Source organism: Fistularia commersonii, chromosome 1 (genome assembly GCF_037954325.1).
Source record: "Fistularia commersonii isolate RoL2024-O1a breed Wild chromosome 1, RoL_Fcom_v1.0, whole genome shotgun sequence".
In the NCBI taxonomy this organism is placed as follows: domain Eukaryota; kingdom Metazoa; phylum Chordata; class Actinopteri; order Syngnathiformes; family Fistulariidae; genus Fistularia; species Fistularia commersonii.
Genome location: NC_141284.1, coordinates 22,829,415 through 22,851,875, shown reverse-complemented (window position 1 = coordinate 22,851,875; position 22,461 = coordinate 22,829,415). Strand labels below are relative to the sequence as shown.

The window sequence follows — 22,461 nt, the reverse complement described above, 5'->3', positions numbered from 1 at the left end:
ACTTTACTTATTATAAAACATGCCTTCACATTTACCTGATATTTGAAATTGATCACATGGACACACAAAACACCACAAATGTTATATAAAGAAGCTAATATTATGGGGGACCAGCTTTGCGTTGGTGTCCAGTTGCAGAAAAAGGTGGCAAAAGAATGATATGTGGCTCTGGGTCCTCACACAGGCACCCCTGTTTGGACTATGAACAATGCAGCGTCAGATGTCAATGCTGATATCGGGTTAATAAAACAGAAATGCTCACAGGTCAGGCGTTTGCACCGCTGGAGCCAAAGCAAGCCTTAGATGTTTGTTGCGGGTATTTGTTAAGTAATTGCCTGATGAAGGGAGGAATATCTTCACGCTCTTGAAATACTTTCTCAAGTCATTTTTTTACAGAAATGATTTTTTTTTTTTTTTTTGCATAAATCAACCCATTGTTCAACACATGGCTCAGTTTTTAGTGTTTTTCAGAAATACTTGAGAAAAATGACTAGGGCGATTATTTTAAGAAGGTGACATTATTATCTCGCCCCCCCCCCCCCTCTTCCCCTCCCCTGCGCAACAAGTATAATCCTACCTTCCTCAATGACACGCCCCTTGTCATCCAGCATTCCCTGCACCTCGCAGCCCCTCACATACACCAGGCCAGTCTGCTCCACAAAGGGTTGACGCCTGTCGAAGCGTGTGCCGTACAGCAGGTTGGGCCGTACCGTGATCAGAAAGCACACATCGTGCTTTCGAAGCCCTACGAATGGACGGGGGGGTGGGATTCAGAGACAGAGGAGGAAAGTCAGACGGAGAAAAAAAGGATGAAGAGAGCTAAAAGGTAGCAGAGGACTTGTGTCGAGACGGATTTGAGGCCTGCTGGAGACCGGGGATAGGAAATAAAGTGCTCCGTCAGCATGTGCCTGATCTTTAAAACATGAAGGCTAATTATACCCCTGGGAATAGGCTGGTGGGGGAGAGGCAGTAATACTTTATTCTGCCACTGAATTAAAAGTTAAAAAAAAAAAAAAAAAAAAAAGAGGCAAACTTGAAAAGAAGTACGTATCGGCTGAGGAATGGTTGTTAAGTGAAGGCATCATCTTTTCTTTAATAGAAATCACCCCCATATTGCTTAAACTACCTATTTGCCTATTTGTACAACACACAACTGATGTGTGAACATTCCATATCACTGGGCTCAATATTTTCTCATCTTGGAAATCATCACCGCCGTTCCTCCTTAAATCTCACCACTGGTAAGGACAAAAATAATCAAGAAATAAAAATAAAGAGTTCAAACAAAGCTCTGGGGTAGAGACTACCTCGGGGTCTTCACTTATTCATGAGGCTGGAAAAGGTTATGTGTCAAGGCCCGGCACGGAGGAACAGGGCGGGGAGGTAAGAGATAATCGAGGTCACAAAGAAGCACAGTGTCAAGAGTGCAGCTTTTGTCTAATGTCCACCCGAGACTGGCCGAGCCACAATTCTGTCTGCAGTCCTGAGACCCCACGGTAAGATGGGAGACCTAAACCCAGCACAATTTACCTCAAAAATACAAAAATAAACATGCTCAAACAGTTTTTTTTTTTGTTTTTTTTTTTACAGCCCTAGCACTATGATGATTAGTGTGGGGTTATGCAGTTGACAACATTGATTTTTTTTTTTGAGTGCTATGGAGGCAAAATATGATGAATTTTATAAAGCTGTGTTTCATGTACTCAACTTATTATGGTGAAAATACATATCTGATTATAACAGCGCAGTCAAAATGGCATGATGATTAAGTGATAAAGCATTACAGAGAACAGGAAAGTATGAAAAGGTTGGCATTTACCTTCCCACTCGTTCTTAATATGATCCTGCACATTCAGGTTTACGGTGACGTCAGCGCGAACACGTGCCGGCCAGCTCTCGCCGATGTTGGGCTTGGCTACCTCGACTATGGAGAAAGCAGTGATAGTCTGAGCCATCCTGGCCCAGCCCCCAAACACCACGCCGCCATACTCCGACTGCCTGTGCGAAGGGGAGGACACAATGCAAAGTTAGACGAGCGCTGAGGGCAGTTGCAGAGTTTGAAAATCAGATGGAATTAGGGCAGCGCACAGCGCCACTGCTTACTTATTTACTTCTACAAGAACAACAAGCGGGTTGCTGCATCCCTTGACATAATGGGAGCGATGGGCTTTGTGAGTGACGTACCGGATGTCAAAAGTCTTTTGGTGAGATATTTGCATCACCAGGGAAACTGAAAATTAGGATCTTGTGCTGTGGCAACTTCTCTGCGAGTACATGTCATAAAATTTGAGATTTTCAAATGCTTCGAAAGAAATCGTGACTAAAAAGAGGATATCTCACCATGGTTTCATGCGCCAAACCACATCTTCTATGTCCTGCCTGATCTCATACGTGGACTCAAGGCGGAACAGGTTGAAGTTTCTTAACAGGTAGTCATGGAGGGTCAGGAACTGGAGATTCAGCTTTGGCAGTGCCAGGCAACCTGAGGAGAGTGAAGAATCAAAGACTGAGGGGTCATCATTTCCCCAAAAAGAAATACCGCAGTTGCCGGTGATATCCTTTTTGCAGTACGTTAAGAGTGTGTGACCGATCGTGGTGAGATATTGGCAAGATCCTGACAATGCAGCACAAATCACGACACGCGGCTCAACATAATTCACCTGAAATGTCATTTAGATTGTATCTATTGTGTGGACGATACTATAATCATCTTATCACTGTTGTAAAGACTGTCCATTTTCATTGCTTTATTGGCAAATTATGTGAAATAAGTCAAAATAACATTTAAACACAATCTTAAATTCCCCATTACAGGTTACGCCGGCACATACCTTCTCCTGAGTAATACTCTGTCGGCACAATGTTCTCATCCCAGATTATCTTCTCTGTTGGATAAAGGGGCATCTGGTTAAGTTGCTCAATCTGAGATATTCTGCGCTCATGGCGGGACACCTGTGTTTGCGTGCAGCGAGCACGTGAGAGAGATTGACACACGCAGACGGGGTCAGTAAGAAATTACTGAAACCAAAAATTAAACATAAAACCGTTCACATCCAGACGATTTTCTGCCGTGCCTCTTTAGACCGATGCGTTTGAGAAAATGGATATGTTTGCACCTTATCAATTTATAAGCATATTGTTCATAGCCTTCTTGGAGATGTGCGCGCCCGTTTGCCTCAATGTGGCACCCTTTCCTATCAAAACCGGCGCTACGACAGAGATTGGTCGTCGAGGGCGACCAAGGGACAACGCGTGTGATCCTTTCACTGTCGGCTGCCGCGACAATCTAATCAGGTAATTGCGAACCTCTCGTCTTTGACGCTTCTGAGAGAGGACGTCTGTGGAAGGCCTGAGTGGGTAATTATGGATCACCATGGGAGAGCCCTGAAAACAACCACTCTGGTGAAGAGGTTTTCACTACATGTGCGATGATGAGGGGGTGACGGGTGAGTCCAGCAGATTCCCGTTGGCAGAGAGGAGCAAGGAGTACCAGGGCCATAGGAGGGATGCTATATACAGTAATGCGTTGATTTACGAGTTTAATTGGCTCTTAATCAGTTCCAACCCCCTGGTTTTGCTCCACATTTAAAATGAGAAAAAAACTTTACAAATAAAAATGTAGAAAACATAATAGTACATGATTTATACAAAAAAGAATGTAAAGGGGGAGTTTTTCATATGGTGCTTCACTTAACTTACTCACTATACACTTAATGCTACAATGTGTTGCTAAATGTAACCTGCACACTCTGCTGCTGCACTTTATAGCTAAACTTAATCTAACCACACAGTGAATGCCGCTCTGCTTTTTAAAATGAGCAAACTGTCCCCGAGCGGTTTTAAATTACTCTTTATGCCACGTCCATTGACGCTCTCACCGTCTGCTGCACCAAATCCCCCTAAATGTCACCCGCGTTCTCGCAGATGATGCTCTTGGTCACAACACCTCACCAGCAACAAGTTCTCCATCTCATCATGGACGAGTCCACAACATGCACGACCGCTCATGTTTCTCCGTGATTTTCTCTGGGCTACCAAGTGGCAGGCGGCATATCTGACTGTTTTTTAATGCCCACAGCGGCAACCATTTTGGTCTCACACACTCCCACTCGCTCAAGAAGTAAAATCGACCAAATGACGCCTAGTATCTCGGAAAACTTATAAGTTGATGCACTCGTAAGCGAAGGTTCCACTGTACCTAGCGAAATGGTTACGTAAATGACTGAGGTCATAGATTATGACTGCTTGTAACATCTTCAAATGAAGAAACTCAAGTCCAGTTGCCACAACAAGAAGATTTTGTTAGAATTCACCATGACCAGGATGACTGAGAACCTCCACAGGCATTATGACTGCTGTAAGCTGACCAGCTAGTGTTCCAAAACAAAACAAAACAAACAAAAAAAAAAAAAAACAGAAAAAAGAAAAAAAATCACCTATCACCACCACTGAGCGTAGGGCTGCTTGGCAACCCAGCATCATTAACTGAGTCCTCTCTGGGAAAAGTTCAAGTGAGTATTTGGTCCATTAAAGAAAAGAATACAGGACAACACTTTTTGTGTAAACTATTTTGTAGTGGGAGACCAAAGCGAAACGAAAGACACCTTTCAAAAAGGGGTGTTATTGGAGATATTAGGAATATAACACCGGACCTACCAGGAGCTCAAGGAGAACCTTCTTCTCATGTGTGGTTTCTTGATCTTCGGCCAGCTCCGGTAACAAACACAGGTAAGAGGCCACCTGGTGGAGTCTATTGGGACTACAGAGAGAGAGAGAGGATGAGAAGAAAGGAGCGGTTCATAAAATCAGTGGAAAAAGGGAACGATTAAATATGACGGACAAATAACGCAAGCAAATTATTTCCTTCTAGAGAAAATTAGCCGATTGTAAAATGAGAAGTAAACATTCTAGATATGATTACAAACAGAAATGTTGCATCACTCTGGTCTGATGCCAGGCCGTAACCTCCTTTGAGGATTTTTCCGAAGGCCAATACTGCTGTGCGTGAAGACACGTGGTGCTCATCTAATATCTGTACTTGAGAACAATGCAGCGCAACGGCACTCTTCCGCTTGCTTTCAATGCCGTGCTCAAGCCCTGTCAGCACGGGTGAATTATAGGGCACGTAGACGCGGCAGGAAAAAAAAAAAAAAAAGACAATCAAAGCGCATCTCTGTCTGGGAAAAGCGCAGCATGGCTGTCTGCACACAAACGTGTTTTCTTTTTAATCGGGCGGACAGACCGTGACGCGGGCCGGGTCCGGGGACGCACTGTGACAGGCCCCGACAGCCACACGTGGTACCGACAACTCGTGGCTGTACGTGCGTTCTGCTACTTGTGATGCCACCTTTGGCCAAATGGGGGTGGTGATTTTTTGCCAGGACTGCACTTTGGTGGCCAGTGGATGACCCGGCACCAGTCATGTGGCCGTCTCTTCCCTTAGCAACAAGCATGACAGCTTCATAACAACTCACTCTTGACTAATGCGGATGACCGGACCAGGTCGTGACTGGCAACCGGGCCAGTGGCGGAACTGGGACTCGGCAGGGTTTTCTCTGCCGTCCCGGGGATTGTCTTGACCCCTACGAATTTGGTCGTGTCAGTTGCCAGCAACTTTACACAACTTTGTTTCTGTAATTCCATCTCTTTTGTCTCACACAGGCTCCTGACCTTCAAAAGACAAATTTGTTTTGCAAGCGAGAAATCGCTGGCCCGATGAGCTCGTCCCCTATTATATTTTATTCAGATGTCTTCCAATGTCACGTAGCAAATGGAGAATTTTGTTATTCTAATGAAAATGATTGTACGGCAGCCGTGAGCTAACTGTGTCGCACGTGACCCCCCCACTCCACACACACACGCACATACACATTTCTCTTCCAAACAAAGTAAAAAAAGGAAATCAAAGTGTGACCAGAGGTGGGATCACAAAATCTAAAATCCTTGAAAAAGTAAAGGATAAAGTGGAAGAACTAACCATACAAAAAAAAAACTATTTACACTAATCCTTTTTTTTTCTAATTTCTACCAGCACTGACTCCGTTTTTGCTTGCATTTCACAAAGTGACTCAGATGCTTTGATCATGTATTCTATTCTTTTTTTTTTTTTTTTTTGGCCTGAAATGACTCTGACAGTGTGTTTGTGCGTGGATGAGTGTGCGCGTATGTGTAACCGAGCTACGCCGTAATACTTTGCTTGTGTGTTAAAGGGACTTAGCAGATAAATTTCAGAGCGGCGGGTGACTGGAAGCTTAGCCAGTGGGGTGTGCAGCTGGAATAAAGTGGCATTAGCATGAGTTGTTTGGATGAAAATTGCCTCGTTAAATCTGATCAGCATATTTTGGAGTTTTCCTCAGAGCTGCTTTGGGTGACAGCTATGGAACAGGGAACAATGCACTTCCTGCTTTATATCCAAAACCCAGACTCTAGGGGTTTGGGGGGGCAGCAGAGCTTCAAGAAATACAAGAAACGCTTTGACTGCAGCGAGTCTCAACCTGGTTCATCTCAATTTTTGACTCTCAGCCTTCCTGAAAGAATCTCGAGTATTAGGACCTCTTTATTATCCATCACAGGTGGTGATGAATATGGGTGCAGGGGATAAACAAACAAACCAGAAATTAAAGAAAAACAAAACATGACTTCTGTGTTGTACCCATGAAGCATGGACAATTAATGAACACGGCAGTATAAACAACCAAGCAATCAGGCGATATTTAAAAAATTTCCATACGATATCAAATATGAGAAAAAGCCGTGCAAAGCTCAGCTTATTGAAGCAGGGCTGCCTTATGGCTCTTTGGCAGGCTAATATGATCTGACAAACACAGCTGTTCAAAGAGTTTATTCTCAAGCCACTGCAAATCGATTAAATTAATGAGCCGTGCCGCACTCTCTGGCTGGTACCAGCTGCCTGTTCGAGGGTTCACAAACTGCCATTTAGCAGCAGCATTCAAGCATTAATGTTGGTGATGCCGTAATGAAATACAGGCCCAATACAGGCAGACGGGAGCATGTGTGCTGCGGTTCATCCGAGGTCTTATGAGCTAAAGAAAGACGGTGTTGCTACAGCGATTAAAATGAAAAGGTCTCTGTATTTCACTCCGTCCAAACACGCGACAAAGCCCAACCGTCTGCTATGAACGCGCGGGCACTTATCTCGAGCCTCATCCAGAACGCCGCGATTTACCTGAGATGTCCGAAAAGTTTCGTCAGTGATTCTCGAGTGTCCACCGCCGCTACGTTGGACAGGGCGAAGTCCTGCAGCTCTGGGAAATGAGCGAAGGCGGCTCTCTGCGAACAAAGAGAAAACAAAGCAAACTCATTAGGCTGACACATCCGCGCTAAAATGTAAAATTAATTGTCGTATTACAGCGGTCCCTGGTTTATCGCGGGGGGTTACTTCCCAGAACCAGTCGCCATAAACGAAAAACCCGCAAAGTAGCAACTATAGTTTTTATTTAATTATTTACAAACATTTTAAAACGTAATGATCCCGAAAAGAAAGGTGCATAAGGCAGTGGTGAGACCAGCAATGTTGTAGGGGCAAGAAACGGTAACGATGACGAAAAGACAGGAGGCAGAGCTAGAAGTCCTAGAGATGAAAATGCTAAGGTTCTCTTTGGGAGTGACCAGGGTGGATAGGATCAGGAATGAGTCCGTCAGAGGGACGGCTCATGTTAGATGTTTGGGAGAGAAGGTCAGAGAAGCCAGAGTGAGATGGTTCGGTCATGTACAGACGAGAGATAGTGAATATATCGGATGCTAAAATTGGTGCTGCCAGGCAGGTCTAGAGACCAAAGTGAATATTCAAGGACGTGGTGAGATGGAATATGAAGGTAGTTGGTGTGAGAGAGGAGGATACAGAGAATAGGGTAAGATGGAGATGAAGGTTGATTCGCTGTGGCGAGCCCTAAAGGGAAAAGCCGAAAGGGGAAGAAGAAGATTTTAAAGCTTTATGACCCACCCTACACTTTTGTGAACTTTCCCCATACTTTTATAAACACTTCCTATATAATTAACACAAAAAACAACACCTCAGAGTAACACTAAGAGTAGCGATTACATGTCAATATGAAGTGGACAAGGCAGGGTACTGAATGCATGCTACGTGCAGTAGATGCAGAGAATGACGCTACAGTTGCTGAGCGAATCAGAGCCCAGCATACAGAACACCACACTTTGGTTGGGCGCCACCATACAAAATACTTATTAACTGTACAAATAATTGAAATGATCAATATATAATAATACATCTATAACGCAACAACATGTGGTAAAATCTGCAACATAGACTATGTAAGAGTTATCCACGATTCAGTGAGAACACGGGAGGTGACCCGCGATATGGCAACGGACTACTTTGTTATTCTGTGTATAATAAGAAATCTCACTTAGCTGCTGTGTGCCTTTCCCAACCAATCAGACAGCTATTTCCATGCATTATTGTGCAGAATATTGAGTGTTACCCTGCTCTTCGTGATGTATGCCAGCGGTAGAGGACTGCTCCTAAATAGATGAAATAGCTCAAAAAGTACACCAAATGGTTCATTTGGGTGGACTGTTAATTATGACTATTACAAAAAAATTAAAAATAGCAACTGTTCAATTTAAAAGATACATCTGTAAATATCTTTATTGTGCAACCTGAAAAAAACAATAAATGTAAAGAAAAGCCGAGGTCTGTTGGATCAAAATGATTTTTTGAAACTAAGGCTTTGAACCTAAAGTGCAGACAATTTTGAACTACCGGTACATCCATCAAATTCTCTCAGTGGTAAATGAAATTCAAAATTCAAAGTCATTTATGTTCATGAAGGAGGGGAATGACAATGTTGCAGCGAGGAGGACCACTGGAAAGCATCCCAAGGGCTTCAATCATCTGCTGCAATCCCATATTTGTCATTTCTCTGCAAATGCTTTCATATAAACAGCCCCTGTGCTTTAGCAATGACAGTCCCACGCCTCCTCGTTGCCAAATGATGAGGCTCGGAGGATTTTCTCAAAAACTCATTCTCTCTTCATCTATTCTAACCACTGTTTTCTTACTATTTCATTCCCATGTCAAATTTAAAGAAACTCACTTGATGCATTCCTAAGTTGGCACATTTACAAGAAGGGTAATCCTAAAAGCAAAGTGTCACCAGCTGTGGCTGCTGCCAAAGAAAAAGCATGTAAAAGTACTACATAATGTATTACGGCATAGTGTGCGATTTGCAAGAACAGGGCCCGATACAGGGGAAATAAAATTCTAAAGCAAAATATGAATCACATAAAGGTCAGGAACCTTAACATTAATCATGAGAACAATGGAATCCCAGTCCAAAGACGTCAGCGAGGACAACCGATCTCAAACAATAACATTAACAACACAAGCAGGACGGCCGGCCTCCGATCAGTCACCTGCAGCGATGTGATTCGGTCATAATGCAGGGTGGTCATCTCCTTCTCTGTGAGGGCGTCACCAGTCTGGTCATTAATTTCAAAACCTGTGTAGAACTTCAGCATATCGAGCAACTATGGGAGGAAAACAAGTGATTCGGGTGACATCACATTTGCAAAACGACAGCTTCTTTGAATTCTTACCATGCGTTTCCCCCATGTGTGTGTCAGTGTTACCTGGCAGAAGAGGTGTCCCTCCTTCTCTCTTTGGGTGAGGCTGGAGAGGTGGCAGCTGACCACCACATGAGAATCATCCAGCACGGTGTTAAACCAACGTCTGGTGGGCAGCAGGGCCTTGACGCACATGACATGTTAAGAGCATTAGGCTTCGTCCTTACAACGGTAGCTTGTATGCATTCAGGTCAAATTGCATATGAATGGAATATAATATAAAATCTGACAGAAAATATATTTTCTGAATTATATCAATAGAGCAATATCAATTGATATTTTGATATTAATTATCAATATTCATATTAATTATCTACACAAATGGTAAGACATGAGGAGTCAGACTGGTCAAAGGACCGACCCAGTTCCCAGCAATTCAACAGTGACTATTCATGCATCGTGTTGATTTACGGCCTTTACGTTCTTCAAGTTGTTCAGAGAACACATGAGACAATAACATTGGCGGCGAGAAGTGAAAAGAACTGGGGCAACTGGGCTTATCTACTTCTAGCCATGATTTATTTGCTTGTCATGCATCAAGAGCATGACGTGAAGGAATGAACGGCAAAGGGCTGTGTAGGAATATATCAGCCGAACACGTTGAGAAAACTGACAGCCTGAGTGAAAAAAAGGGCGAGCAGTGAAGACACACAAAGGAGCTCAATCTATCACAAAATAGAGGCTGTTGTGAGGAATTGCCCAGGAAAAAAAAGAAAAAGGAAAAAAATAAATACGCGCACACAGACACACATTGTGAAATAGGTTATGAAATGCAATACGGAAATGCAAAACGGCGAACAAAACAAAATACTCCATTGAAAATTGGTCGTCATTGAAAAGTGTGGCGAGTGATGCCTGAACAGGAGGATAGACGCGCTTATCTGTCGGCCATCTTTGATCTCAGCACAGCCCTGACAGACTGCACACACCAGGCATGGAAACGGGGATCCACCCCCCCGCTGCTTTCATTTTCAAGTCGTCATCGGGAGTGGGGGGTATGGATTTCAAGCGACTGAGGCTTTGTAAAAGGATAGCGCTGAAGGACAAGAGATGTCTCTGGAGGCCAGTCACCGGTGCCAGGAACGGCGAGGCCAGCCTGTCAGCAGCAGCCCGCTAGCCAGCTCCCTCGCTAGTAAGAGCGTGGACGCGAGAGCTGATGGCTGGAGACACTATGACTTTACTTCCATTGGCCGGCTTTGCTAGAAACACGACCATGTCAATATTTATTTTTCTTAAATACCGAACAGCTAATTCATCTCTGGCAACTTTCCGGCGAACAAAATGGACTCCTTGAGATTGACAGTGGAGGCGACGGGAAAAAAAAAAAGACACTGTCAACGCTGACTGATGGTGTGCAGTGGTACGGAAAAATATAAGTGGCTGCTGATTTGGCAGCCAATAAAGGGACTTTCCATGCTGTAGTGACAAGAAACCTTTTCTATATGAATTACTTAATTAAAGAATATTTCAAGTATTGTGCAACATTTCATCCATTGGCACACTGATTCATTTTTATCTGCCACTCACTAGACCACACTATTGTTTTCTAATATTTTTTTCTATTTATTTATTCTTATTTTGTTTCTGCGGAGGGGGACCTGACGACTCGACCAGGGAATAAAATCTTTCATCAGCAAAAAAAAAAAACAATAGCAAATTATACATTTAAAAAAAAAAGTGAAAACCAAGTTGAACAAAGCATAAACACAACTGAATTTAGCAAGATTACGGAAAATGCTTTTTCATATTGTTAAGTGGATGTACCAGCTGGATAGATGGACTCATGATATATGTGGACTGACGGGTCTTGTGATGAATCGGTGAGTAACACACCATGTAATTATTGTGAGATAACCAACCATCGATCTACAGATCTTTTCATCCCCCTCTCTGAGGCGGCTCGCCCTGTTATAACCATTGGCTACATAATCCGCAAAGCGCCGGGGTAGGGGGGGGGATTTCAAATTTGAACTGATAGAGACGGAACTTAAAAACATTCAATGATAGGCCATGCTTCTTTTTTTGAACTAATGGTGCTGCATGCTCCCATGGGTACGGAGCAAAACCTGCACTCCAAAGGAGCGGCTGTAGCTGCCTTGTTTTAAAACAAAGAAAATTGGTTTATTGATTCGAGCTTTTCCAATATCAAGAGTAAAAACAGTACAGTTGGGCCCTGTACAACAGTCTGTAATCATCATGAAAAGGGGAAAATTGATGAGGAATCATTAACCCACATTTTTTACATACAGTATATATGGTGTAAATTTTGTCCCCCCGGCAGGATATACCGTCTCTTAAATGTTAATAGCATAAACTAAAAAAAAAATTGTTTTCCTCCCAAAAAGAAATGATCCAATGTATATGAACACATTATACACACGCTGTCAAACAAGACCCTTTACACCTTCTACCATCTGCTCTGAAAATAAACCCCTCACACTCCGAAGTCTATTGTTTCAAATCCTGCATAGTTTAACGACTGGAGAGGCAGAGATCCGCTGAAGCCGGCCATTTACCCGCTGTCTGTTCTTGACCTGAGTCAGCCGGAAACATGTGGGGCGGAAAAATAAAAACCTTGGTGCCAAAATGGATGCTTGCACGACCTCCCCCATCAGAATATTATAATATACCAACGACAGCCATCATCGAGTGTACGTGTGTGGACGGGACGGTTGCATCTTACCTCCAAATCAATCATGAGCTCAATGAATCTCTCGCAGTAATGTAACTTGTCCGTGTTGAACGGCCCTACGGAGGGGAGAGGAGGGGAACACACATCAACTTTGATCTGGTAGTGTATGTGTGTATTTCAAAGTTCGAATCTAAAGGGGGCGACGCAAACGCATCAGAGTATGGACATTGCCGGCCCGGGTTGATTGGAACATGGGATGGCAAACGCGTGTAGACAATATCGAGGTGGCGTGCTGAGTGCGAATCTCACGAGGAGATCCCGCTTGTGGCAGCCTTGGCCCTCATTAAGCACGCGTGACCGTTTAAAGCCGAGCGATGCGGCGGCCGTTGGAGTGATGTGGATCCTGCTGGGCTCGGGATCGTAATCCAGTCTGTCGGGTTTCGAATTCTACCTAAACAGAATCCCGTTTGTTCTGTTTTTAGCATTCAGGTGGGGGGGGGCCACTGTGTCGGCCCGCATTACGCCACGGTGCTCGGCACCAGTGGCGCCGTGGCAGCTGTGGCACATGCTCCTTCAGCAGCTGCACGATCCTGAGGATCCAACTGAGGCAACGATAGAAAAGAGCTGTGTTAGTTGCTATATTGGCAACACGGCCCCGGTCAAAGAGGGATGTGCACTCTGACACAAATGCTTGGAAAGCATGGCTTGTATTACAGTAGGGCCATTCCCCTGTGGCCACATGTTAATAAATAAATAAGTGGGGTACGGGACCCAAATGTGTTGTGAAAACGACCTCGGGTGGACAAACGTTCACAATCAAGATATTCCCCTTGTTCGGCGCTGTGATGAACAGGGGAGCCTGATCTCGGCTTGAATTGAAAATCTGCTAAACGTCATCGCTACCACGATTGTTCCTTGACTGTAATCAAGCTGCTCAATTTTTTTTTAACGACTGAGGCGGTTCCCAATTGAGGTTTATGGCTGCAAAGCAAGTGCGCTGTTTGGATTTCCAGGTGAGTTCTACATCACCAAAAATATGTACAAGGTCAGGAAAGACAGGGTCTTCGCCTCAGATCCGCTGGTCGAACCATTCGTCATTCCAGCAAGAACAGATGCGGTTTAATTGCATCGCTGCAGAGCAGAAACAGTTAACTCAACTCCGGGGGAGCAAGCAACGGACATTGCTCCGCCCGGGTGCTAAAATGGGAATGAAATTAAATTAAATTGAATACATTAAGTGACTGTATCTTAATGCGTGCTAAAGATTTTATTAATGTGTTTTTTTTTTGTTTTTTTTTTTGCTTACCTGACGGTGGAATTGAATCGAGCACACCAAGAAATTTTTTGATGAGGGCAGAGAGAAAGGTTCTCTTCTTCCTCGCCCTGAGACAGACAAACAGGCAGGATCAGCATCAGCCGCAACTTAACACTGCAGAATATCATTTTCTCCTCTTTATGGATATGAACGCACAAGCATTAAAAACAAACATATACATATATTTATATGAATATTACTCTTCAGCTGCATCAGGTTCCATCTTATCAAACTTTCTCTTGATGAGATTCCAGAACTTTTGCAGTCCCTTTTCTTTCCTCAGCTCCCTCTGGAGTCTGGACTGCAAATTTGACAGAGACAAAACAATAGTATGTTTTTTTTCTCTGAGGATAAGAGGTGAGAGCATGAGGGTGAAAGTGAGGTAATTTTTTTTTAAACACCATCTCTGCTATAAACACAGACAAAAACAAAACACACAGCGGTTCCATGTGTGTCTGCGTAATTAACGTGAAAATAAAAATAAAGTATAAAATATGCTGACAGCTTACTGGTAAGAGGCACATCCACATTGGTAAACAGATGACCTCCTGCACCTGCTCTCTGATCAAATCAACCTCCTGTAGCAGAGAGAGAGGAATGTACTGTGTTAGGTAATTTTTTTTATTAGACTCCACTGTGTTGTAGCTTCTTTTTATTAGACTCCACTGCATAATCAAAAACCTGCGACTGAGATATTTAGAGGCCGTTATAGGATGCCATCAAAGGTGCAGCAGGCTATTACACACGATTTACAAGTGAGACATCTGCAGTCCTTAGCTGTCCTCTGATACGGCTGTGTGTGAGTGAATCTGAGGTGTCTGGTCTGTTACTGCCCCCCTGTGGACACGGGGGCTGGCTGACCTTCATTTTCACATTTCAGGACATTTTGCAAACCTGGTATTGTGGCCCTGCTACCACTGACAAGGAAGAAGTCACACAAAACAAGATAACTATTCAGTCTTGTTTTTGTTTTCCACCCAATCAGTCACGGATAAAACAGAGGTATTGCATATTACTGGGGAAAATGGATTCTGTCAAGCGGGCTTCAAATGACAATCCTCATGTTTGACAGTTCACACAACCTGCTATCCAGTTTGGGTAATGTGTTTATTGCAAAGTAGCCAGCCATGCTTTAAATACTACTTTCATATCTTATCTCTCTGTTTCAAAAAAATAATATATACTTAATTCAGTTATTCATTATCTTTACCGTGTATTCGGAACTGGGGGTGACAGGGGTGCTAGAGTCTATCCCAACTGTTATTGTGCGAGGGGGTGGGGGTCACCCATGACTACGCCAGTCAATCACAGAGTAACATAAAACGATTCACTCTCTCACACATCTGGGCAGTTTAGAATGAACCTCCTGCATGTTTTTGGTCTGTGGCTGAAACCCCCGAAAAACCCATGCAGACTCCGGGAGAACAAGAAATCTCACCCTCATATATATTCATAATAGCAATAATTATAAGGTCAATTGGACTTTGCTTCACAAGATAAGGACGTCCAGGGAGTGATTGAAACTATAACCTCGGTAGGTGCTTTTTAACTAAGGCTCTTCAATTGTCAGGAAGCAGATCCATCTCTCACAATGTACATTTATGGGAGCAACGGAGTCGCCCCCTACTGGTTATTCACTTTATTGACCGTCAGGAAGCAGCATTATAACATAACGTGAGAGCGGGAAAGGCAGCTGAGTGCACGCACCAGACTGTTGAAGCAGTGGTCCAGAAAGACGAGCAGCACAGTTTGCTCCTTCAGAGAAAAGCCTTCCTCCTCACCTGCCAACACAGCCTCTCTCACACATTTAAAGAAGAATGGGAAATGGCCGGGCTCCTTTTTGAACACCTAGAGGTAAAAGTGACATAACTGTAAACAAAGTTTATATATCAGGTGTGTACATACACGCATGCACACACACACTAGTTAATATCCCATCAAAGGGTTCAATGAGTCTTATATTTCTTACCTCCCAAGCTGGGACATTCTCACGAAACTTCTCATTCACAATGCAGCAAATCGACATAAGGTAGCTGTTGCTGGACAGCTCAGGAGTGAAATTCACCCACAGGTAGTTCTCAAGGTATTGGCTGAAAGGTGACAATGATCAATAATAATTTTGAAAACCTCTGCGGTATTTGTTGTCAGCTCTATTCATGCTGTTTTGCTTGTCATGGGACAAGTGACAACTACCTCACCTGAATTCAAGCAACATGATTTTTCTGATTGCAAACCTGAAGTAAAATTGAAAAAAAAAAAAAAAAATCAATAAGATCAGATCATTACTATGAAAAAATCAAAAAAAAAAAAAGTTCTAAAAAGAACTTACTTTGACTTGAGAATCTCTTTTTCATAAACATCTTCGATCACCTAAACAGCCGGGAAAAAACACGAGGATCATCAGGACATTTTTACATGATAGCTTTTCCAAACCAAAATGAATTTGAAATTGCTGCCCCCTCACCACTGGTGTCAAACAATTCAACAAACAACCGGATGTGTTTCGCTGTCACAACAAACACTACAGTTATTTTAACGTAGTATATGGAGGACAGATGTTTGCCACTGTCTACATGCAATTCCACACACAACACGAACAGGGATGGGGATAAGGGGATGGTGAACTCATATCCATCTGTGTTTAACAATGCCAGGTTATATTTAAACCCGCTACATTGACACTGAAAACCCTGCATAAGCTTACTTTACACTCCAAACAGAGCATGTGAAGTAAAATAAGTTACAACCATGTATGACACTTACCTTGGGGTCAAAGGGCAGTTTATCCTTAACATGAGGAGCCCAGTACTTATTAGCTAGCTGGAATAACAAAGAATAACAAAAACATCAGGGGGAGGAAACGTAGCATCTTGAATTGTATGGAATAAAGGCAAATAAGAATAAAACCTACTCCCAGCTTTGGGGGGGGAAATCAGTCAATCTGCCATATTATTATTTGTTATTCATATTATCATGTGGTACTTCACTGTGTAACGGACGGGCAAATACATGCGTTACCTGCGTAACAAATTCTGCATTGATCTGGGACACAGACGGCGCTGCAACCTTTTTCGCGGGCGTTTCTGGCTCCATGGTTTCTCCTCAAGCAGCTGGAAAGAGGACAGTCAGAAACAAAAAGCGAGTACACATTAAATTCGGATGTTTGACACGCAGAGATCCGGCCTTCAACTGGACCAGAAGACTTCATTCATTCATTCAAATATAAACAGCGATTCGAACGTGTCCATCGCGCACGTTAGCTGGATCACCATTGACAAATATAAAGGGTTTAGTTTGATAAGATTCAGAATACATTAATGACATGTAATACTAAAGTTAGACAAAAATAACTTCAGTATCCCTACGATAGCATCGCAAAGTCGACGTCGCTGAGTTACGCTTAAAGTATCATCAAACGCTAGTAAACGATGTTAGCTAAACATATTTTATTGAATACAAACACAACTTGGAGCCGTAATGTTCGCTGTCTTCTTACAAATAAGCAATAAAATAAAATCGGATCGCCAACCTTGTTTATTCAGTTCGACATGATAAATATTCGTTGAAAAACGAGCGCGTACACAACAGAACGCGTTGCGTACGAGGGACTTCCTGAAACGGTCCGTCTCATAAATCCCTCCCCCTAAAACAAAAGCAAATATATGGTTCCTTCGATGAATCGCGATTTTAGAGTAAAAACTAAAAGCTATACAAATTGAAATCGTAATCATAAAAAACGAATTAGTTACACGAGGTTTAATCTGAAATACATATTTAGCAAGAAATAATAAGTAAATGGAATATATGCAGAAAGAAAGAAAACGAGAGCAATTATTCAACGCAGGCCCCGATAATAAAACAAAAGAAACTAATTGTATGTAAAGACGATGTCTGGACACATTTGGAAGATATGACTCAAAGTTTCTCAGCATTAAACACTTTTGAGTGGGTTTTTATATTTTGTTGATCGAGCATAAGGCTTTCAGCATCGAGATCGGTTTCATCTCCTGCGCATTCTCATGCAAGCTATTTGAAGTTTAATTCTCTATAGCACGATTCATTCTGACAGGAATTAAATGGCTTTAACTCAAATGACCTTCCTCAGTTTTCTTCAATTCCCTTTACTACTACTACACTAACCAGAACATGTTAAATACACAAACAGAAATATGCGCATGAACAGCATTATGGTGTCTGCATCTGAGGTTTTGAGCATTTCAAACAGGTCTAGGTCAAAAGTACTGTAGAAAGGGAAAGAGAATGATTTATTTAAGTTTTGTTTTTAGAAAAAAAAAAGAAGATTATAAAGTAGATCACGGTTGATTTTAATATGGATTAATATGGATTAACGCAAAATATTCTTATAAAGTCATTACAATTTTTAGAGTGCCCTTCACTTGAAATAGTTCTTTGAGGACAACATCTTTTTCCTCAGAAAAAGTTCCTTATCTTCAATAAACCAATTGACTCAGTGGGCTGCGGTTATTTTGACAGCAATCACTGTGAAGAAGAGTTCAAACTCGACGAACAAGCTGAAAAATGACAAATCTGTCGACACAGATAGACTTTCATTATATATTTCTGATGCACAGTGATAGAATCACTCCATTTCTCTCGGATGTGTATCGGCAAAATGTTGCCAATAAGATTCTCACTCATACTTTAACACATAGTTTAATTCGCTTATCCAAAAATGGAAAAATAAATACTATTTTCCAGTCAATTACTGGACTCCAGTCTGTCTCCCGAGCTGTGAATAAAATGTTCAACCATAAGCAATTTGTCAAAATGAGTTAGTATCCAATGTTATAAGCCCACTGGGGTGGTCCGAAATATAAATATAGAATAAATAATATGCACCTACTGCCAGACTTTATCTATTTTATCACAGGTACTTGTGTCCCCTTATCTTCACTTCTGGGAGGAATTTGACACTAAGGGTGTGTATTTTAGAATTGTCGATTAAAACATTTCCATTTTGTGACCAAAATGCTTTTCTACAGTACAAATGCATAGAGCTGTTACCTAAGAATATGGATCGGTCATCAAAACTACCATCTGGAATTTTACCTTAAAAAAAAAAAAAAATCAAATTGAATTAAACTTGCTACTTAAACTTGATACTCAGGCGTATCAGATCAATTTGAATTTCTTAAGGAAAAATATAAATAAGAATAACATATACAGTTTCTTAAAGGAGTTAAAAAGCATCAAATCTTGCAAAAAACGAACTTTTAAACCCTGGATGAAAGGAGAGAGCCAGTAGAAATGTCAGACTTGGGTAAGACCTCCAGCTGGGTTACCCTGATGAAACCCAATGAAGGCGGACCCCACACAGTTCCACCATCCTTGATACCTGAAAAAAATCCTTTTGGATAGTTTCTTTTTGGAAAACATCGAGGGGTAGTTTGATTAGAGCGACAGACAGAGAATAGATCATTTCCTGGAAAATTGACAACCTTTTTATCTGACGGAACGATAAAACCTACAATGTAGTGTCAGCAACCAGGTGCAGGAGCTTGAGAACTCTTAATGGACGGAAAAGGCTTTGAGGCTCCAAAGCCTGAAATACTCCTGTGACACCGGACACTTTCAAGAAATGCAACGAGTGTCTATAGATGAAATTAGTTTGACCTGAACCCCCTGCCCTAGAAGGATGAGGAGATGACAGTGGAGGACTATGAGTCCATTAACTTCCAAAGGAAGAAATGCCAGGAACTCCCCAGACAACACAACTGACCCAGACATGACCGTCATCGGCTAATTCGGGGTGGGGGCTGTCATACTCTGACAGACAATAAAATACCGACAGGAGCTTTAAGAGCACAGATACTGGCCCAAATGGAATTCCAGCCACGATAATGGCTTGAACCTATAACACTGCGTGGACACATCCAGGGTATTCCGATGACCACCTCAAACATGTACGACACCAGTAAGTAACTCAGCAGCTTGCTCTCCCTTGAATCCCAGCGTACTCGCTGATGTCAACCGCCGTGTGGGCACATAAAACACAGGAAAGATGCATGGAGGAGGACGATCCCCAGACCGCCCGGAGGAAATTCACCAACCCGCAGGACAACTCGGAAGTAACCGCACCGCACAGGCACTTGTGAAAGACGGCTGGACAGAAAGGAGCTGCGTGCCGACCACACTGACGAAGAAAAAATGCTCATCCTCTGCTACGGCCACAAAACTGTTTACGCACCGGACAATAGGTCCATCTGAAAGCTCGCCCGACAGAGGAGACGAAGATGATGACCATGCACAGACAGCGAAAAACAAACCGAGAATTGTTTTTGCCCGAGTTTCTCAAAAATAGCGTTAAAGTTGCGAAAAGAATTTGCTACTAAAAATGAACCAAAAAACGAGAGGCTGCCGGTCCGTGGATGACATCAGTTTTCCACCGTTTTTTCCGCTTGATGCTCTCTTTAGGAGGATTCACCCAGTGGAATTGATTTCTGTAAAACTTGCAAGCTTCCCCTCATATGATGAGCCGCAGACCACGCTTATCTCCACAACTAACATCCGTCACGTTGAATTGTTTGACAGTCACTCCAGTTTTCAGACAAAATCCAGCCAAGGCCACTGCACAGCGCCATCTTCAGGCAGAAGAGCGGTGATGGCCGCCGTCACTGTCATGCACCACTAACAGACTGAGTAGCTCGTTCTTCCCCCACACCTTCCTTACCTTCCGCTCGCCAAGGTGATGTCACAAGGAACGTTAGCGGATGTTTTTCCTGAGTCGACCGCTCAGGTTGCAGACCCGACCTCTCTCCCTCCAAGGCGCGGCTTTTTTCCAGACGCAGTTGCAGAAAAGCAAACATTTTTTAGATTAACTTCAATTTAATCTCAAGCCCACCTTCTGCATGATCGCTTAACAGCATATCAAACAAAGTAAAGGTTTCTGTGCAGTAGGAATTTGGGAATGCAGCGGTAATTGTTGTAATTTGTCACAATGAATTTCTAACATAGAGAGTTCTGAGAAATATCGGACGGCGTTATTTGAAGGTAATTGCTTCTGCTGGAACTCAGCTTTTTTAACAAATGCGAATGTGTCTTTTTTGGAAAATTCTCACCAAGATACGTCTCCCTTAATCCATTTTGGTCTGCTTTGACTTGGCGCAACGTTCCAAAGTTGAGAGATTTAAAGCAAAGTTACCATGTGTGTCCATTTTAGGTTTTATATAATACTGGCAAGATCAACTGCTGCTCTATTCTTTAGATCCATAGCATCTGACAAACTGCCCTGAGTCACGGTTCTTCCTTTTCATTATGCATTTTTTGTTCGTTTGAGAGATCTCCATGCTCAATAGAGGGAAGAAAAACGTTAGTCCCAATTTCCCTTTTCCATTTTGTCTGGGAGGCCACATAGGAAGACGCTGTTGACTGTGGCCATTTGTTAATCCCAGCAGCTGGTTTGAATTAATGTAGCTGGTTATTAGGTGGAATTCCATCCCGAAAACTGCCTCTTAAAAGATAAACTTCTGTAAGTGCCTCTGCGAGGGCTCGTTGACAGGCTTTACAGATGGAGAGCTTCTGTCCTGTGTGAGTGAAATAAGTCTTTTAAGTGTATAAACAGCGTGGATGTATGTCGCAGCTCACAGCTAACAGCTGGGCCTCACCGTTTTGGAGAGTATATGATTTGACTTGAAGTTACCGTTCATCGTCGTAAATGCATCCTCCAGGAGGCGCCAGGCAGGGATCTCCCTGAGCCGGCCCCAGGTTACGATAAATGTAAAAAAATTAATATAACATAATACAATTACAAGTTTTACTTTATAACAGAGAGGGATGGATAACATATGGCTTCCAGTATCAGCCAGAATGAAAGGTTATGTGGAGAAGACGGAGGTGAGAGCAACTGGTTTAGAGACACTGAGGAGAAGACAGGAGGCCGAGCTGGAGGCAGAAGAGATGAAGATATCGAGGTTCTCCTTCGGAGTGAGGAGGACGGGGTCGATCAGGAGCAAGTCCATTACATGCATGGCACGTAAAGCCAGATTGAGATGGTTTGGAACAGAGGAGGGATGGACTCTGGGTTGAAGGATCCTGAGTTTGGAGCTGCCAGGCAGGAGGTGTGGAAGGAGGGTATTTATGGATGGAGGGACAGGAAGTGAAAGAGAGGAGAGGGTTAGATGGAGGAGGCGACCCCTGAAGGGCGCAGGACAAAGGAGAAGAAGATGAAGAGGAAGAAGAGGTCAACTGGGGGGGGGGTTCAGTGTCTTGCCCAAGGACACTTCAACATGCAGAAAGGAGGGGCCGGGGATCGAATCGCCAACCTCATTAGGGACGCCCGCTCCACAGACATTGCAAATATCAACTATCAAAATTCCAAAATATCAGTTTGAGGAAAATGTTTGCTTAAAATCTCGAATCTTCCAAACAGGAAGTGAGGAAGACTGTAAAGCTTTTTTTCCTAATGTTATTCTTCCCAATTTTGACATTTCAAATGAATCTTTGAAGCTTATTTGTCGTTTCCTCTACAATTGTCTCATGGTTGATCCTCAGCTGTGTCTCATTTTTTTTTTTTTTGGTTTCCTTCAGTTTATCAGCAGCTCTAATGAACTTTTGCCTCCGGATCTTCATTCTTTGGCCATAAAAAAGTTACCGAACTGACAGAAATCTGAAAAAAAAAGAAACATAAAAAGAGCCTCTCAAAGTCATCTGCAGGGGGACATGTTGGTGCAGGACCTATTTACACACCGCAGGCCACGGATCAACTGCTGGACTGTGTTCCTACTTTGTTACCTGAACTGGAGGTTTGCCTCGGAGGTGTCCTAGCGGAACGGCTTCTTGGCAGAGAGCCCCCACCCCCACCTCCTCCCGCCCTTTTTCCCCCCCGGGAAGTCAGGTAATGAAGTAAAAATTACAACAAAGTCTGCCTTGTAGCAATATGGGTGGG

At 42.9% G+C, this 22,461-nt stretch overlaps 1 protein-coding gene across 1 annotated transcript in view; it reads right to left on the bottom strand.

Moving 5' to 3' along the window:
• Positions 1-17,165, bottom strand: part of aqr (aquarius intron-binding spliceosomal factor) — a 46,007-nt gene extending 28,842 nt beyond the window's left edge. The window contains exons 1-19 of the mRNA XM_086155077.1: positions 17,086-17,165; positions 16,575-16,666; positions 16,320-16,376; positions 15,886-15,926; positions 15,755-15,790; positions 15,526-15,646; positions 15,264-15,404; positions 14,066-14,134; positions 13,757-13,857; positions 13,548-13,624; positions 12,293-12,357; positions 9,616-9,732; positions 9,400-9,513; positions 7,187-7,290; positions 4,657-4,759; positions 2,832-2,952; positions 2,341-2,482; positions 1,820-1,998; positions 578-745 (exon numbers count right to left, since the gene is read on the bottom strand). Of these exons, the coding sequence (XP_086011203.1) occupies positions 578-745; positions 1,820-1,998; positions 2,341-2,482; positions 2,832-2,952; positions 4,657-4,759; positions 7,187-7,290; positions 9,400-9,513; positions 9,616-9,732; positions 12,293-12,357; positions 13,548-13,624; positions 13,757-13,857; positions 14,066-14,134; positions 15,264-15,404; positions 15,526-15,646; positions 15,755-15,790; positions 15,886-15,926; positions 16,320-16,376; positions 16,575-16,649 (1,831 nt within the window). The 5' untranslated portion in view covers positions 16,650-16,666; positions 17,086-17,165. The remainder of the gene's footprint in view (positions 1-577; positions 746-1,819; positions 1,999-2,340; positions 2,483-2,831; positions 2,953-4,656; positions 4,760-7,186; positions 7,291-9,399; positions 9,514-9,615; positions 9,733-12,292; positions 12,358-13,547; positions 13,625-13,756; positions 13,858-14,065; positions 14,135-15,263; positions 15,405-15,525; positions 15,647-15,754; positions 15,791-15,885; positions 15,927-16,319; positions 16,377-16,574; positions 16,667-17,085) is intronic.
• Positions 17,166-22,461: the final 5,296 nt, after the last annotated feature.